The sequence below is a fragment of the Macaca mulatta genome, chromosome 10 (assembly GCF_049350105.2).
Source record: "Macaca mulatta isolate MMU2019108-1 chromosome 10, T2T-MMU8v2.0, whole genome shotgun sequence".
Classification (NCBI taxonomy): domain Eukaryota; kingdom Metazoa; phylum Chordata; class Mammalia; order Primates; family Cercopithecidae; genus Macaca; species Macaca mulatta.
In genome coordinates, this window is record NC_133415.1 from 5,045,859 (window position 1) to 5,063,987 (window position 18,129).

At 54.1% G+C, this 18,129-nt stretch overlaps 1 protein-coding gene and 1 long non-coding RNA gene across 3 annotated transcripts in view; both read left to right on the forward strand.

Annotated features, from left to right (window-relative positions):
• CELSR1 (cadherin EGF LAG seven-pass G-type receptor 1) overlaps positions 1 to 18,129 on the forward strand; it is a 190,015-nt gene that overhangs the window by 122,698 nt on the left and 49,188 nt on the right. For both annotated transcript variants that reach the window (XM_077949321.1, XM_077949322.1), the window contains exons 6-9: positions 13,253 to 13,410; positions 15,205 to 15,368; positions 15,879 to 16,004; positions 16,583 to 16,749. In XM_077949321.1, coding sequence (XP_077805447.1) covers positions 13,253 to 13,410; positions 15,205 to 15,368; positions 15,879 to 16,004; positions 16,583 to 16,749 — 615 coding nt within the window. The remainder of the gene's footprint in view (positions 1 to 13,252; positions 13,411 to 15,204; positions 15,369 to 15,878; positions 16,005 to 16,582; positions 16,750 to 18,129) is intronic.
• Positions 4,721 to 6,041, forward strand: LOC144331602 (uncharacterized). The gene is made up of 2 exons (XR_013398897.1): positions 4,721 to 5,494; positions 5,810 to 6,041. It is a non-coding gene; the product is annotated as an uncharacterized LOC144331602 (long non-coding RNA).

Here is an 18,129-nt window from a genome sequence, read left to right on the forward strand (position 1 = left end):
AACAGAGTAGTGGTTGCCTGGTATTGGGCTGGGGACAGGAGGGAAGTGGATGTGGCTATGACAGGACCACAGGCAGGGTCCTTGCAGTGATGGAACGTTCTGTCTCGACTGTGTCAGTGTCTGTACCTGGGTTTGATATTACACTATCTTTTTGCAGGGTGTTTCCATGGATGGAAACTGTAAGGGGTACATGGGATCTCTCTGTATTATTTTTTACAATTGCATGTACATCTAAACTTGTCTCAAAATAGAAAGTTTCATCAAAATAACTTTGAGGCCAGACACGGTGGCTCACGCCTGTAACCCCAGCACTTTGGGAGGCTGAGGTGGGAGGATTGCTTGAGCCCAGGAGTTCAAGATCAGCCTGGGCAACATAGAGAGAACACATTTCGTCAAAATATGAAGTAAAAAAAAAAATTAGCCGGGTGTGTGGTGCACGTGCCTGTGGTCTTGGGAGGCTGAGGAGGATCACTTAGGCCTGGAAGGTCGAGGCTGCGGTGAGCCATGATTGTATCAGTGCACTCCAACCTGGGTGAAAGAGTGAGACTCTTGTCTCAAAAAAAAAAAATTTTAAGATTTAAAATATATGCTGGTATATACATATGTTTTTTTCTGAAGGATAACTCTAAGCTCTCTAAAACAACAAACCTGTGTTTTTTTGTTTGTTTTGAGATGGAGTCTCACTCTGTCACCTAGGCTGGTGCAATCTCGGCTCACTGCAACCTCCACCTCCCGGGTTCGAGCGATTCTTCTGCCTCAGCCTCCCGAATGGCTGGGATTACAGGCGGCCACCACCACGCCTGGCTAATTTTTGTATTTTTAGTAGAGATGGGATTTCACCACGTTGGCCAGGCTGGTCTCGAACTCCTGACCTCAGGTGATCCACCCGCCTCGGCCTCCCAAAGTGCTGGGATTATAGGCATGAGCCACCGCACCCGGCCCAAACTTGTTAATAGTTCTCATCGGACAGCTGTTTCAAGGTCACAAACTGCCTAAAGCATGGAGTCTTAATCAGGTATTTATTATTCCTCATGATGTAGTGGTTTGGCTGCTGGTTCTTCTGGTCTATGCAATTCAGCCAGGGCTGTGTGAAGGCCTCACTCATATGACCTGGCCCTTAGCCATGGCGGCTGGGGCCTCTCATCTTGCAGCAGGCTAGCCTGGCTGTTCACCTGGTGGCAGGGGGTTCCTAGCAGCCAGAGAGGGTGAGTCCCAGTGCACGGCGCTTTCCAGGACTTCTCTCCTGTCCTTGTGCCCTGATGTCCCGTTGCCCAGGTCGTGTGGCCAAGCCCAGCCTCTACGGTAGAGACATGGACCACTGGTGGCAAGAGCCAGGAGGTGGCATTGCAGAGGCCAGACGTGCAGTGCAGGAGGTATCGTGGCGGCCCTCATGGCAAAGGTGGATACCAAGGGAAGAAGGATGCAAAGCGAGGTGGATTTCATGTTCCTTTTAGGCCCTTCTGTGCCTTCTTACATGCACTTGAGTTATTCTTTGTATTTAAAAAAATAATACAGCAGTTCTCTGGGTCATGGGATTATGAGCCATTTTTGTTTTTTTCTTTTAAATATTCTGTTTAAAAAAATCATTGGAGGGCCAGGCATGGTGGCTCATGCCTATAATCCTAGCACTTTGGGAGGCTGAGGCAGGCAGATCACTTGAAGTCAGGAGTTCAAAACTAGCCTGGCCAACATGGTAAAACCCCGTCTCTACTAAAAAATACAAAAAAATTAGCCAGGCGTGGTGGCAGGTGCCTGTAATGTCAGCTACTTGGGAGGCTGAGGCAGGAGAATCACTTGAACCTGGGAGGTGGAGGTTGCAGTGAGCCAAGACCGCACTGCTGCACTCCAGCCTGGGTGACAGAGTGAGACTCCGTCTCAAATATAAAACAAAAAATAATAAAAAGATAATTGGATTTATAGAATATGTAAGATAAAGAAGCTAAACTTTTACAAAGTTAATTAAGCCTTGCAAAGTGTATAAAATCCTTACGATAAAGGAGGCAGCCACGCAGGCTCGTGATTTTGCCCCCATGTGGCCTTGTTGGCTTTGCTTCTGTCTCATAGGAAGTTGCATGTTTCAGAGGAGGGAATGGGGATACTCCCCAGGTGTTCTGTGGCTGCGTGAAAGGTCACGCCCTCCCTGGCTTCTCCAGCCCCAGCAGGTGTTCCTTAAACCCAGTAGTGGGGCCTCTGCGAAGGCAGTCGGCACATGGTCCCGTCGGGTGGTGAAGTCTGCAGCCACTGCCTTTACTTACCCTGCATCTCGGACTCAGGATGTTCCTGCCTCTTTGGGCCCAAGTAATGGGGGCATAGAAGCTGACAGAGGGGCCTTCGGGTGGCCAGCGAGCCCTGCCAGAAAGGTGGTGCGGGGCCCTGCCTGCAGGCGCTGTGGCAGGTGGGGGTGCCCTGCTGCTGGTGTGCGATGTGACAGAAATAGATAAGTCACTTGGTTTCCGTTCCCAAACACGGGCCTGGTCAGGTGGTAGAAAGTCACTTGTTCCCAGGGGCAGGCGTCGCCCCACCCTGGGCCTTTGTATTGCAGAACCCTGTTATGGAAAGTCGCCCCAGGGCTGGGGCAGCCCTCAGTTTCACGCCCGGTTGAGGTTGCTTCCTGTCTGGCATCATAGCCACTGTCCTCCAGCCTGTGTCTCACCTGCATCCTTCCCATCCCACCCGGCCCCTCACTGCTGGGGCTCTGGGATGCCCTGCCCCGTGGCTGCCTCCCTCCCCTCTCTGGGCTCCCAGCCCTTCCTGCCTCTGCCCCCCAGCACCTCGGCAGGGAAGGCGGTGGTGGCCGAAGGGTACTGACTGATGTCCTGTCTTGTGCGTGTGTCCCCCACGTGATCCTCATGTCAGCTCCTGGAGGAGGTGCTGTTGCTGTTTCTCAGATGAGGAAACTGAGGCACAGAGTAGATGACGGGAGGGCCAGGGTTAGGCAGAGCCACGGACCCAGCATCTCTCACCCACCTGTGTATTCGCTGCTCTGGGACGTACCATCCCAGGGCTGTCGTGTTTTCCTGCCGTGACCATCCCGGGGCCCCACCTTCTCCCTGTCTTTTCCAAGCACTTCCATGCTCTCTCCCCCAACTCAGCCATCTCCCCACCTTCATCTTATCACATGGATTCTGAGCATGTCACCCCTTAGTGGCTTGCAGACCAGGAGGGAGGGGAGGCTGGTCAGAAAGGTCATCAGGGCAAGAGGAGGCAGGGGACTGACCACAGGAGGAAGGGGGTCCTGTGGGCCCAGATCAAGGACGGAGAGGGGACTATCAGGTCTTAACAGGAGCAGGCCATGGTTTTGTGTGAGCATGTGTTAGTGTGCAAGCTGCATGTATGCACAGAGTGAGTGTGCACAGTGAGTATATTGTACAAGCAAGCTTGAGCACGAGTGTGGGTGAGCATGTGTGCACACAAGTGTGTGCTAGTATGAATGAGTATGGACATGTGACTGCCCGTGTGTGTGCACATGCAAGTATGAATGACATGTGAGTGGGTGTCCACATGTGAGTGTGCATGTGTGTGAGTGTACCTGGGCGAGTGGGCACCTGGGTGAGTACGCATGTGAGTGCGGATGTGTGCATGTGTGAATAAGCACACGTGTAAATGTGGGTGAGTGCACATTTGAGTGTGGGTGAGCATGGGGTAAATGTGCATGTGTGCATGAGTAGGTGAGTGCATGAGTGCACACGTGAGTGCACATGAGTGGCTAGGTGTGCCTATATGAGTGCACCCGTGTGAGTGGGTGAGTGCACATGTGTGGGTGAGGGCACATTTGGTGTGGGTGAATGTATATGTGAGTGAATGTGGATGAGTATGCACGAGTGTGGGTAAGTGTGCACATATGAGTATGAGTGCGTGTGGGGGAGGGCAGATTTGAGTGTTTGGGTGAGTGTATATGTGAATGAATGTGGATGAGTATGCACAAGTGTGGGTAAGTGTGCACATATGAGTATGAGTGCGTGTGGGGGAGGGTACATTTGAGTGTGCGGGTGAGTGTATATGTGAATGAATGTGGATGAGTATGCACGAGTGTGGGTAAGTGCACATATGAGTATGAGTGCGTGTGGGGGAGGGCACATTTGAGTGTGTGGGTGAGTGTATATGTCAGTGTGAATGTGGATGAGTATGCACGAGTGTGGGTAAGTGCACATGTATGAGTGTGCGTGTGGGTGAGGGCACATTTGAGTGTGAATGTGGGTAACTGCACGTGGGTTTGAGTATGCACGATTGGGTGAGTGCACGTGTTCGTGGGTGAGTGTGCGTGAGTGTGGGTAAGTGCATGTGTGAGCATATGAATAAGTGCACATGAATGTGAGTGACGGCACGTGTATGGGAGTGTGCATGTGGGTGTGAGTGTGGGTATGGACGTGAGCGTGGGTAAGTGTGCACAAGTATAAGTGCATGTGTATGGGTGAGGGCACACGAGTGTGAGTGGTGAATGTGCACATGTGGGTTTGAGTATGCACGAGTGTGGGTGAGTGAACACATGAGTGTGAGTGGGCAGGTGGGCACGTGGGTTTGAGTATGTACGAGTGTGGGTGAATGAACAGGAGTGTGAATGGGCGAGTGTGTACATTTCTGGTAAGCGTTTTCTCCTTGCTCAGAAAAGTCGTTTTGGCGGGAACTGTAGCCCACCTGCCATCCTTCCTGAAGCTTTGTCCTGTTTTTCCCGGGACACTCAGGCTACTGTGTTGTGGGGGCTGAGCTCAGAGGCCCCATCCCAGGCACTCTGTCCCCGTGCCCGTGTGGAGGAGGCCCCAGGAGGCTGCAGCTCAGAAGTGTGCTCTCCCCTTGTCTTGCTTGTCAGGATTTCTGCAGCTGGGAGTAGCAGTAGGATTTAGATGCCTCCCGTGCGTAGATGAACATGAATTAGATGAACGTGAATGAGCTGCTCACTGGGTGCTGGAGGGTCGCTCAGTTTGTACCAAGCAATTTTTTGTCTATAAAACCCCCAAGACAGGGAACGTGTTGCTTTCCAATAAGGCGCTGTATCTCACTGCATGTTGGCCCTTCATTTGTCATTGGCAAGCAGACCCCCCTTGGAGTGAATCCCCATAAATTCCCAGGCTCCCAGAACACCTGGGGGGGCAGCCTGGCTGCAGAGGGGACCTGGTCCTGGTGGCTGAGCCCCAAAGGGGCAGGGCTGAGATGCCCCTGGCTTCCTCCCGCGGAACTGGAGGCTTTGGTCAAGGGTCTGGCTCAGTGGGGGCTGGCACAGTGCCCTGCTGGATCATTTCCAGAACAAAATTAACTACCACGGGGATCATGGAGCCCTGGAGGAGGAGCTTATCTCCGTCCGGCGCTGAGCACGCATGCCCAGAGGACTCCTGCCTCCGGACCCACGGTTCTTGCATTTCCAAATGTACTGTACGTCCATCAGGAAAGCACAGAGCTTCTCGCTTTTGTCTTTGGCCAGAATCGTCAGGGAAACTGGGGTTAGACCCCCTTGCCTGAGAAATAAAAGGCTTTGGTGTGATTTTTTAAGAATCTGCAGGTGTGGCCGGGCGCGGTGGCTCAAGCCTGTAATCCCAGCACTTTGGGAGGCCGAGATGGGCGGATCACAAGGTCAGGAGATCGAGACCATCCTGGCTAACATGGTGAAACCCCGTCTCTACTAAAAATACAAAAAACTAGCCGGGCGAGGTGGCGGGCGCCTGTAGTCCCAGCTACTCGGGAGGCTGAGGCAGGAGAATGGCGTAAACCCGGGAAGCGGAGCTTGCAGTGAGCTGAGATCCAGCCACTGCACTCCAGCCTGGGCTACAGAGCGAGACTCCGTCTCAAAAAAAAAAAAAAAAAAAAGAATCTGCAGGTGACCAGTTGGTTCTGACCTTTGTCGAAAACTTTTCTGATGCTCCACAATAAGCCTAATAGTACTCTGCATCACTTTGTTGGGTAGTTGAGTAAATGGAGGAAATGACGTGCCAGTGACAGAACTCCGAGCTGCAGGTGACTGTGTGTCTCAGCTCCTGGGGAAGACCCTGCGGGTTCAGCAGAGAGGTTAATTACATGAGCTGCTTAATTGCTTCTTTTTCCTTTAAAAATGTAAAAATCAACTTTATTATTTTATTATTTTTATTTATTTATTTATTTTGAGACGGAATCGTGCTCTGTCACCCAGGCTGGAGTGCAGTGACGCGATCTCAGCTCACTGCAACCTCCGCCTCCCGGGTTCAAGCGATTCTCCATCTCAGCCACCCAGGTAGCTGGGATTGCAGGCCCCCACCACCATGCCTGGCTAATTTTTTTTGTATTTTTTTTTTTTAGTAGAGATGGGGTTTCACCTTGTTGGCCAGGCTAGTTTCAAACTCCTGACTGCAAGCGATCCGCCCACCTCGGCCTCCCAAAGTGCTAGGATTACAGGCGTGAGCCACTGCGTTCAGCCCCTGTATTATGTTATTTTAATATAGGGAAGTGTTCAAACAGCAAAACTTGAGAGAACCACTTGCACGTCATCTTTTTCGAGAAATAACAATAGCAGCAGACATGGCTGCAGGCACTTCACACATATAGTTCATTTCATCCCATGAGGAAGATGTTATTTTTACCCCCAGTTGTACAGCCAAGTCCTGGCATGTGGGGAAGTCTTGTGACTTTCCCAAGTAGGGGCGGGATATGAACCCTTGGCTTTAAGGAGGTCATGTTCGTTGGAAGCTGTGGTCACTGCTGTCCTGTGAGCCCCTGCCAGCCTTGGGTCCACCCAGCTGGACCCTGAGTTGAGAACGAGGATGATAGTAACATCAGCCACACCAGTTCAGACAGTGCAAAGAGTTTCAGATCTGTCCTTTCGTTTCATTCCCAAACAGCCCTAGAGATAGCAGCTGTGCACTTACACACTTTCTAGAAGAGCCTGCCTAGGCTTATAGAGTATGTCTTCTGCCCTGGGTCCCTGACAGGTGAGGGATTCAGGAGCACCTGTCCCACTCAGCTGGAGCTGGGCAGAGGAACTCAAGGTCCCCTTACAACCTGGGATAGTGTGGAGCCGCCCTTCCCACCGGGTGGCCCAGTGGCTCAGTTGGGCTTCCAGACGGTTTGCTGCTCGCAGCCCTGGGGGGATGCCGCACCCTTTGAGCCAGGTCATCAAAGGCAGCCGGCAGTCCCTGTGTAGAGGGTGGCTACCCGGCGGAACACGGTCCTGTTACCTGCCTGGGGGTATTGGGACCCCCCAGGAAGTAGCAGCTCGGTCTGAGGTTTGCATTCTGGCAAAGTCCTGTCTGAGGCTCCTGGGAGTCCGGCTTGAATTCTGGAAGGTTGCGTGCATCTGCATGAATTTGCTCCTCGTGACCCTTCCCACCACTTTCCCAAGCAGCTTCAGAGAACTGTGGTGACTGCCTCCAAGGGAGGGCTTGTCGTCTCTGTGCCAGAACTGGCACAGGGTCTTGCCCACATTTCCTGGGGCATTTGTCGGCCAGTCAGGCCTGAACCTTGTCATCTTGAGAAATGACAGCATGGACCGTTCAGCGCCACAGTGTGACTCTGTGCAGACATTCCTGAGGTCCAGCCATCTGTGAATTCTTTGATATGAAAGTTGGTTAATCATTTCTGACACAGAGCATGAATTCATTCATTTCCTAAGACGTGCCCCTCCCACCCCCACACCGCCTTCCCCTGCCACCTTCCCCAGCGTCGAAACCGTACCCCCACCGGCCTCCCAGTGCAGAATCGTCTGCAGCAGGTTAAAAGGCTGGAGAAATGTGAGCACTTCGTAAGGACCAAACGCTTTTGTGCGCACACAAAAACTCCCTGCACTGCGTAGAGCGGCTGAGTGGAAGCCAAGGGGGAGGGCTGCACGCAGGGAAGAAAATACCTTGAAGGAAAAGAAGAGGAGGCTGGACCCCAGGGATGACTCCTGCAGCAGGAATCCGGATCTGCACAGCTTGGTGCCTCTGGGCCACTCCTTGCAGTGCTCAGCGGCACCATAGGTTTTTTCTCAGGTGGCCACAGGAGTGAGATGTGGTCTTTCCTCACTAGCTCTGTTTCTGCCTGCCCCAGGGAGCCTGTGCCGGCCAGGGTGCCCGCTGAGGGGTGTAGAGGCACCATGGGCAGTCCCTGCTTTCTCCAGTTGCTGTGCGCGCTGCCTGCCTTGCTCGGCCTGAGTGACCAGGTCCAGCTACTGAGCTTTACGTCCTGGAATCGAGGCCTGGGAATTGAGGCCTTTCCCACAAGGGGTGTTGGTGCAGGGGTTGGGGGGTCCTCTGGGTCAGGCCAGCTGCTGCGCAGTACCCAGCTGAGCCCTGGGAGGGCGGGTGCCGGGCGCTGGTGCCTCCACCGTGCTCGCCTTGGCCTATCCTGTGCCCGGAGCCTTCCAACACAAGAATTGAGAAAAAACTCAGATACGACCATGTGGCCCTCTTCATTCCCACACTGTCTTTTTCTTTTGTATAAATATGTGGCAGACTTAAAAAATTCCTCTTAGAAATGTGAGGGGGCGGTTCGTCTGTCTTATTCCTTATCTCCCCGACCCGTATCATTCATCATCGGCTGCGACCCAGCCAAGCCACCGAGTGCTTTTCTTGGCCAGATGCTGCCACGCCAGTGCCCTGCGGAAGCTGCTTGAGCCGCTTTCTCCGTGTAAAACTCAGAGGTGGACGCACCACCCCACATTCTGGAGCTATTACCGTCAGGTATTCTCTTCTGTGCTGCCGCCTCGTGCTCCACGCCAGCCTTTCAGCGGAGACGCGCTTTGTCTCCCTTTGACAAAAATGGAGGACCTGAGCCCACACACACCTGCTGTTGTCTTCACCTATCCCCATTCAAGCCGCCTGTGTAATTGTCTGCGCACCTCTCCACCCCTCCCGGAAAATGTTCACCTCTCTGCGTTTTAACACTCGTAGCCGCCTGGCAGGAAGGTCAAATAATGCATTTTCTCTCCATGTCAGAGGGAAAAATTGGAAGGATCTTCCCAAAAGTTCTTCAGGTGGAGAGTGGCAGGTGGCTGGGGAGGGGAGGATGCAAACCTAGGAATTTTTTTTTTTTTTTTTTTTTTTGCCTTATTGAGGTGAAGTTCACATAGCATAAAATTAAGTTTTAAAGTGGCATTTAGTATATTCACAGTATTGTGCCATACCGCCTCTATTGAGGTCTAAATTATTTTCATGCCATCAATTGACCAATAGTAACTTTTAAAAAAATAATAAAATATTTTCATCACCCAGGCTGGGTGCGGTGACTCACACCTGTAATCCCAGCACTTTGGGAGGCCGAGGCGGGTGGATCACTTGAGGTCAGGAGTTCGAGACCAGCCTGGCCAACATGGGAAAACCCCGTCTCTACTAAAAATTCAAAAATTAGCCGGGTGTGGTGGTGCACACCTGTAGTCCCAATTACTTGGGAGGCTAAGGCGGGAGAATTGTTTGAACCTGGGAGGCGGAGGTTGCAGTGAGCTGAGATCTCGCCATGGCACTCTCCAACCTGAGCAACAGAGCGAGATGCCACCTGAGAAGAAGTATTTTCATCACCCCATACCATTAGCAGTCACCTCCCCATCCTCCTCCCCGAGCCCCTGGTAATACCTGTCTGCTCTGTGTCTGTGGATGTGCCTGTCCTGGACATTGTGTAGAAATGGAGTTGCATGGTGTGTGGGCTTTCGTGTCTGGCTGCTTTCACCGAGTGCGATGTGTTCCGGGACCCCTGTGCCGTCGTGTGTCAGCACTTTGTACCTTTCGGTGGCTGGGATTCCGGTGCAGGGAAGGGGCACAGTTTGTCCACTCATCTACTGATGGACATCTAGGTGGTTTCCACTTTTTCTGAATTGTAAATAGCAACGCCATCAACACTCATGAACTGGTTTTTTGAGTTCCTGTTTGCAGTTCTGTTGGGTATACGCCTGGGGGAGGTGGTGCTGGGTCATGTAGTAGTTCTGCGTTCAATGCTTTGGGGAAGCCCGCCCGTGCATCTCAAGTCACCCACAGCACCGTGTCCATGCACTCCCTGCCGCCCCGTCACTTGCTGGCCTCAACTGCAGAGTGGACGGTCAGACTGCGCGTTAAACCCACACTCACCGAGAGGCGGGAGAGTGGACGGTCAGCCTGCGCGTTAAACCCACACTCACCGAGAGGCGGGAGAGTGGACGGTCAGCCTGCGCTTTAAACCCACACTCACCGAGAGGCGAGAGAGTGGACGGTCAGCCTGCGCGTTAAACCCACACTCACTGAGAGGCGGGCATCTTAAACCAGGGCCCCACTCAGCACCTATCCTGGGGCGGCAGGAGAGGGATGGGCCATCGGGAGTCTGTGATTGCTTCTCCGAGCAGCGGGGACCTCAGACCCCACAAGTCCCCCCGCTCCTCTGTGCAGCCCTCCTGCTGGTTGTTCCAGTCTCCACCTGAGAACATTCGGCTCTTTCATCAAAACTGCTGTTACTTTTGACCCAGTGGCTGCTGGTGGGTCTCTCTGGGAGTCAGAACCGAGCAGCACATGCTGGGTGCTGTCTATCAGAGACCATTTCCTAAACGCCCTCTGCCTGCTGCTCTGATTCACGAAGGCCAGACTGAACTCGGGTGTCCTAGCAGTGGGCGTCTCACATGAGTCCGTGCCACTCGAAAAACAAGCATGGACTGTAGTGGTTTTGTCTTTTGCCTCCAACTTTCTTTATCCTGCTGTTTTTGCTTGAATGCGTAGCTCTGAGCCGTTGATTACTAGCAGCAGTTTACAACAACTGCAGTTTTGTAAACAGCAGCTTAGTTTCATGAAAGCCTTCCCAGTGTAAATGCTACTTACGCCCTTCCTCCAGAAGTCTCACGCCCAGCCCCAAAAATGTAAATTATAAGTTGTAAAGATAATTTGGGGCTCACACAGTGGGGGAGGTTCTTCTTTCCCTGGGACCGCACCTCACATTTAGGCATCCCATAATGGACACTTCCACGCATTTTCAAAGTGGGCCGAGTTACAGAGTGAGAAAACAGATGATTTTTAATGCACTCACCTATCTGTTACTTAACCAAAAGTGAAATCTTTAAGGAGACAGCTTATCAGACCTTGTGATTTCATCAGCTGATGTAAAAGAAAAATGAAAAAGGTGATCCGGCCGGGTGCGGTGGCTCACGCCTGTAATCCCAGCACTTTGGGAGGCTGAGACGGGCGGATCACAAGGTCAGGAGATCGAGACCATCCTGGCTAACACAGTGAAACCCCGTCTCTACTAAAAATACAAAAAAAAAAAAAAAAAAAAAAAGCCGGGCGTAGTGGCGGGTGCCTGTAGTCCCAGCTACTTGGGAGGCTGAGGCAGGAGAATGGCGTGAACCCGGGAGGCGGAGCTTGCAGTGAGCCGAGATCGCTCCACTGCACTCCAGCCTGGGCGACTGAGCAAGACTCCGTCTCAAAAAAAAAAAAAAAAGAGGAAAAAAAATAAAAAGGTGACCCCTGCACTCAAATACCAGGGGTCATGGTAGAAGCCTCGCTTGGATTGACAGAGAAGGGTGTGTGGGAAACTCGTGTATCTCTGTTGCTATCACCCTCAATTCCCTGTAACACAGACAGGATGTGTGTTCTAATAGTAAATCATTATCTTGCACAAAAAGAAATTGAGGTACGGTGATGGGTCTCATCTGCCTTAGATGATTGGATAAGAGGGAGTAGAAACCTCAGCTGGGGTGGCCACATACAGTCGTGCAGGCTGCCCACTGCACAACTCCAGGCAGGGTGCGTGCTGCCTGGGTGTCCAGGGTCCCCTGAAGTCCTGCAACTTGGCCATCTGGCTGAGCTCCTGTTTCCAGTTCTGTGTGTCCTGCCTTTCTGCCTAGTTTCCCTGATCAAATAGATACTTTGTTCCTATTAAAAACTGAAGATTTATTTTTGAATGAACTATGTGGTGGTGATTTTCCTATTAAAAGGCACTGAGGATGATTTAATTAAATTCCACGTTTTTACAACGATCTATTTCCAAGTTTTATAAAGAAGCATGAGATTGTATCATGCTGTAAACTCAAACTGACCCCAGAACTATCAAGAGGAGGCACTGAACCCATCCTTTAGAGGGGTGGTGGGAGGGGCCCTGCTGGGACTGGAAGAAAAGGTTCTCTCTGGGGTGGAGGGGGAGGCTCTGCTGCGCATTGTGTGCCGATTGCGGGGCATGGTGGTGCTTCCCTGGCGATCTCCTGGCTCATTGTCATGGCCACCCGCGGGATGTAGGTCTTGCTATCCAGGTTGCGCAGATGAAGGACATTCTGTTGCCTGTTCCAGTTGGAGCTGGCACCAACTGGGTTTCTGGAACTTTGAGACCCACATGAGATCTTTGAGATCCATCCGTGGCCGCATGGGTCGTGCAGGGCTGGTGCTGCTTTTCCTCCTGGAAGGGCGTCTGAGCTGGCTGGGTGGATATGCTCCATGTCCTGGGAGGGGCTGACCAGGAGGTGAGACCTGTGAGGGCTGCCTGGGGAAAGTGGGCTCGTCCCCAGATGGCGAACCACAGTCTCTTCGAGAAGGGAGAGGTTTCACCTGAGGTCACTGATTCAGAAGAACTCTTGTACCCAGCCCTGGAACGTGCTCCTGGCCCAGAGAGGGAGCTCCACGCCTTAGACGGGAGACGTGGGGCCGTCTGCGGGCCGGGCAGCAGCCTCCTGGTATCTGTACTCCAGGAGCATGAGCCTGGCCAGGCGCCATGGTCAAGAGGACACCCCCAGAAGAGCAGAAGCGGGTGTTCACAGGAGGGGCCCCGGGGCTTGGGTGTTGGCTGCTGTCTTCATTTTCTGGGGCCACCGTCACAAAGTACCATGGATAGGGTGGCTCAAACAACAGACACGATTCTCTCTCAGTCTGGCGCTTAGAAGTCAAGGTGTGGGCAGGGCTGTGCCTCCTCCGAAGGCTCAAGGGGAGGACCCTTCCTGCCTTGTCCTAGGTGTTGGTGGTCCAGGTGGCCCTTGGCTTATAAACAGCTGCTCCAGCAGCTGCCTCCACAGTCACGCGGCTTCTCCCCTGCGTGCCTTTGCGTCTCAGCATCTGTCCTCTTAAGAGGACACCAGTCATCTTGGATCAGGGCCTGCCTACTCCAGGACGTCTGCATCTTAGTTAATTCCATCGGTACCAGCTCTTTGTCCAGACCAGGCCACATTCTGAGATTCTGCGAAGCAGAACTTGAGAGGACACCAAGCAGCCCAGCACAGCTAGTTTAGGAAACTAAAGGCCAGGGGCTCCTCATCCCTTGTCCACCTGCTGCCCACCCAGTGCTGTGTCCTCCCCGCTCTATGAGTGACAGGTATGCCTGCTGAGGGCCCTGGCGGGGAAAGTGCTGATGCTCTCTGTGCTTTCTCTTCTTACAGCCCAACATCGGCCACCTGGGCCTGCCCCACGGGCCATCCGGGGAGAAGATGGCCGTGGTGACGGTGGATGATTGTGACACAACCATGGCTGTGCGCTTTGGAAAGGACGTCGGGAACTACAGCTGCGCTGCCCAGGGCACTCAGACCGGCTCCAAGAAGTGAGCATCCCAGGAGGGGCGGCCCTGGGGGTCCGCACCCCCAAACATGCTCACCCTGCAGCCTTCCCAGAGCAGGGCCCCATGCAGGCACTCTGGGTGCAGTACCCTGGCGACCTCAGTCCAGGCTGGAGTCAGACTCCCTCTGCATGGTTGGAGCACCTTCCCTCTGACATGTTAGAACCTTCTAGAATAAGTCTCCCTAAGTATGTGTCAAGATTGGCCAGGCTGACCCCCGGGTTGTGATAGCCAGCTTACAGACCCAGAGACAGTCTCTGGCCCTGTCTCCACGGATCACTGGCTTTGTCCCTGCAAATTCTGGCACCTGGGACTCCAGGAGTCTGTTAAGTGGAGCACTGTGTCAGCCAGCTGGTCCCAGAGGCTTACTTTTTTTTTGTCGTTTTATTTTTTTCTGACATGGGGTCTCACTCTGTTGCCCAGGCTGGAGTGCAGTGGCACAATCCTAGCTCACTGAAGCCTTGACCTTCTGGGCTCAAACCATCCTCCTGCCACAGCCTCCCGAGTAGCTGGGACCACAGGCACACACCACCACACCCAGCTAACTTTTTAAATTTTTTATAGAGACGAGGTCTCCCTGTGTTGCCCAGGCTGGTCTTGAACTCCTGGGCTCAAGCGGTTCTCTGACCCTGGCCTCCTGAAGTGCTGGGATTACATGAACAAACCACTAAATAACCACAGAATAACGAATCACTGTTTTCAAGATCATATAGATAGCCCTAATACATCCTTTTTTTTTTTTTTTTTTTGAGACGGAGTCTCGCCCTGTTGCTGAGGCTGGAGTACAGGGGTGCAATCTCGGCTCACTGCAAGCTCCGCCCCCCGGGTTCACGCCATTCTCCTGCCTCAGCCTCCTGAGTAGCTGGGACTACAGGCGCCCGCCACCGCGCCCGGCCTGATACATCCTTTTTTGAAGATCATATAGATAGCCCTGATGCATCCTGATGGGGGCCCGCGGGCAATCCCTTACCTGTTCTGTTCTGTTCTGTCTGATCCCGCCCGCCTGGGATGGAGGCGGGATGGTGCTCTTTTGCTGGGAAGCAAACTGTGCACTGGAGAGGTCACAGCCCTTGCCTGAGTTTGCACCGCCTCTGGGGTGCCTCCAGGGTTCTCATTTTCTTTTTTTTGAAACGGAGTCTCACTGTCGCCAGGCTGGAGTGCAGTGGCGTGATCTTGGATCACTGCAACCTCCACCTCCCGGGTTCAAGCGATTCTCCTGCCTCAGCCTCCCGAGTAGCTGGGGCTAACAGGCATGCGCCACCACGCCCAGCTAATTTTTGTATTTTTAGTAGAGACCATCCTGTTGGCCAGGATGGTATTGATCTCTTGACCTCGTGATCTGCCCACCTCAGCCTCCCAAAGTGCTGGAATTACAGGTGTGAGCCACCACGCCCAGCCAGGGTTCTCATTTTCTTCTGGCCTCCCTTCAAGTCCCTTCCTTTTCCTGGAAGGTCTCAGAGGCCAAAGTAAAGTGTAGTCCCTGCTGGCCTTGACCTGTGCTCCCTGCGCTCACATCTTGTCTAGGTGTGGACCAACCTGGGTGGGCGGGGCTTGGTGGTCACTGGTGAGTGTGAAACACCCAGATCGTCAGGATGGAACGCAAGCGTGAGCAAACACAGCACCAGACACAGGAGCCCCCTCTGATTCTGGCCTCTGCCCTCCTGCCTGCTTGGTTTCTGAAGTAGTTATGGCGGCAGAGGCTACACAGAGGCAACTGCAGAGCCCAGCCCGCTGTGGCGCCGCTGCCCAGACATCACAGAAGATGGTTTACCTCCCCAGGTCCCTGGATCTGACCGGTCCTCTGCTCCTGGGTGGCGTCCCCAACCTACCAGAAGACTTCCCAGTGCACAACCGGCAGTTTGTGGGCTGCATGCGGAACCTGTCAGTTGACGGCAAAAATGTGGACATGGCTGGATTCATCGCCAACAATGGCACCAGGGAAGGTACGGGTGGCCATCAGGGCATTGGGGCCACCACAGAGGCATCTGGCTGCATGTCGGCAGCCACACAGAGGTCACTGCTTGCAGATCCCTGGGGAGCCGTCTTTTTCTTAGAAATGTCTGTGTCCAGCTGTGGGAAGCTCCTGGGATGGAACCCGGAGTCCAGGCTTGCCAGATGTGCAGCTCCGCAGTTTCTGCAGTTTGGAGTTGCCTTGGCTCTGCTGGCCCAGCCAGCTAACCTGAGGCACACATGATCCTAGGGTCTTGCATGTGTCACCAGGTGACCGGGCCAGCTGCCGTGATGGCCTGGAGCCCTCGCGTCTCCAAACGTGGTCAGTGCGTTCAGCACCTTCTCAGTTCCCATGTTCCTGCCGTTGCCAGGGATGTTCAGACCTAGTCTGACTTCTGTCCAGCCCCGTGTCCATTCCATCGTGGTTTCCCACACCACGTCTGGCACCGGGGACCCCTGGCGGTTCCTCGAGTCAGGCCCTGCCGCACGCTCTGTGTTGCCAGGCTGTGCCGCTCGGAGGAACTTCTGCGACGGGAGGCGCTGTCAGAATGGGGGCACCTGTGTCAACAGGTGGAACATGTATCTGTGTGAGTGTCCGCTCCGATTTGGCGGGAAGAACTGCGAGCAAGGTGAGTGGCTGGCATCGTCCATCCCCCCGGTCGTGGAGGCCTGGGAAGCATTGCTCCTTGATATGCCCGGGACCACTGTGAGGGGGTTTCATGTCCGGCTCCGGCAACCACTGGCAGCGTATGCTGCGTTTACTGTGGACTCACTGCCCTCTCCAAGAGACTGTCCCCTGCACAGACCCCGTCCCCAGTCCCTCAGGTGTGGGGTGGGACAGGTAGGCTGGGCCAGCAGGGCCCAACCCTAGCACCCCCAGCCACTGAGCCCAGGGATCCTGAACCCGCCCCCATCTGCCTCCTGTCAAGCCTGAGAGCCCCTTGCCGCGCCCATCTGCGGCTGGGAGTCTGTAGGTCTTCATGCTTCCCAGGAGGGAGGTTTATGTCCCAGGGTTGGCTTCTGTGGAGCCCACGTGGCTGACTGCGAGGGCTGGATGCATCATAGAGGGGAGGCTCAGACCAGCCTTCGTGTTAAAGTGAAAAAGGTCCAGGCCCATCCTGCAGGCCCATCCCCCACCCATGCAGCCAAGAGTCTGCGGCCGCGTGATTTCAGGAGACACCTGAGGTCCCCGGGCCTGTGTCCGCAGCCATGCCCCACCCCCAGCTCTTCAGCGGTGAGAGTGTCGTGTCCTGGAGTGACCTGAACGTCATCATCTCTGTGCCCTGGTACCTGGGGCTCATGTTCCGGACCCGGAAGGAGGACAGCGTTCTGATGGAGGCCACCAGCGGCGGGCCCACCAGCTTTCGCCTCCAGGTGACTGGGGCCCCGTGCCACGAGGCATCTGCTAGGTGGGTGCCCGAGGGAGGGACCCAGGCGCTGGGCTTCCTGGTGCACACTGGGGCACTTGCTGCTCGCCCTTCCTCTGGCGCCCACCCCTGGGGTTCTCTGAAGAGGAGGGGGAGTATGAGCTCTTTCTTTCCTCCGGGAGGCGGAGATGGAGTGAGTGAGAATGGGACTGGACCAACCTCAGGGCCCAGCAGAGCTCAGATGAGGTGCGTGGCAGCTCTGGTCTCCCTCTAGCCTGAGGGTTTGGCTGGAGCGTGGGCACTGCAGAGCTGAGGGAGGTGCCGAACCTTCAGGCGGAAACAATGGGCCTCACCAGTTAAAGTGGCAGCCAGGTGCAGGCCGGGGTGGTGGCTCATGCCTGTAATCCCAACACTTTGGGAGGCCGAAGCAGGAGGATCACCTGAGGTCAGGAGTTCAAGACCAGCCTGGCCAACATGGTGAAACCCCGTCTCTACTAAAACTACAAAAAAATTAGCCAGGCATGCTGGTGGGTGCTTTTTGATCAGGGTCTAACTGAAAACTACCCCGGAGGCTGAGGCAGGGGAATCGCTTGAATCTGGGAGGCGGAGGTTGTAGTGACCAGAGAACGTGCCACTGCACTCCAGCCTGGGTGACAAGACTGAGACTCCATCTCAAAAAGAAAAAAAAGAGCTGCGGCCAGGAGGTGGTTGGCACCAATGCACGTCCACCGTCTCCCGGAGCTTGGCTCAGCCCGGAGATGCCTAAAGCCCGGCGTGGTCGCTGTCTGCATGTTTTCTCTGTCTTGTTGGTCTTTACTGTTTTGTTTGTTTGAAACAGAAGTTTATTTGTTAGATAAAAATTCTGAACAGCTTTTAGAAGGTGATTGGAATGCACTCTTTCCTCCGGTTTCCTGCGCTACACAGTTTCCGCTCGCATCTTCCATGCTCCGTAGACATTTTGTTTGGGAAACAGTTATGAGCCCTGTCTTCTCTCATCGCGCTGCCCTTTTGCCACACCCTGGAGACTCCATCGTGTGAGGCAGCCCCGGGGACCCTCTCCAGGAGGGCGCCTGGCCCTCGGCTTGCCCTCTCGCCCTTCTGCCTGTGCATCTCAAGGTCATTCCCGTCTGTAGTGATGGCGGGGCACGGGCGCTCTCCAGCTGCTGTGACCCTTTCTGATCAGGGTCTAGCTCTGAAAACTCACTGGGCAATTCTGCCTCCTAAAAAGCTCCCTTTATGTCTCTCCTTAGACCAAATTCTCATACCCTGGCACGGGAGTGGCCCATGGGAGTCGGGCCTGAGCAGGGCACTGTCTTGATTTGACAGATTCGTAACTGGGTTATTCTTTCCTTCTTCCTAGGTTTTTTGTTTTTTGTTTTTGAGATGG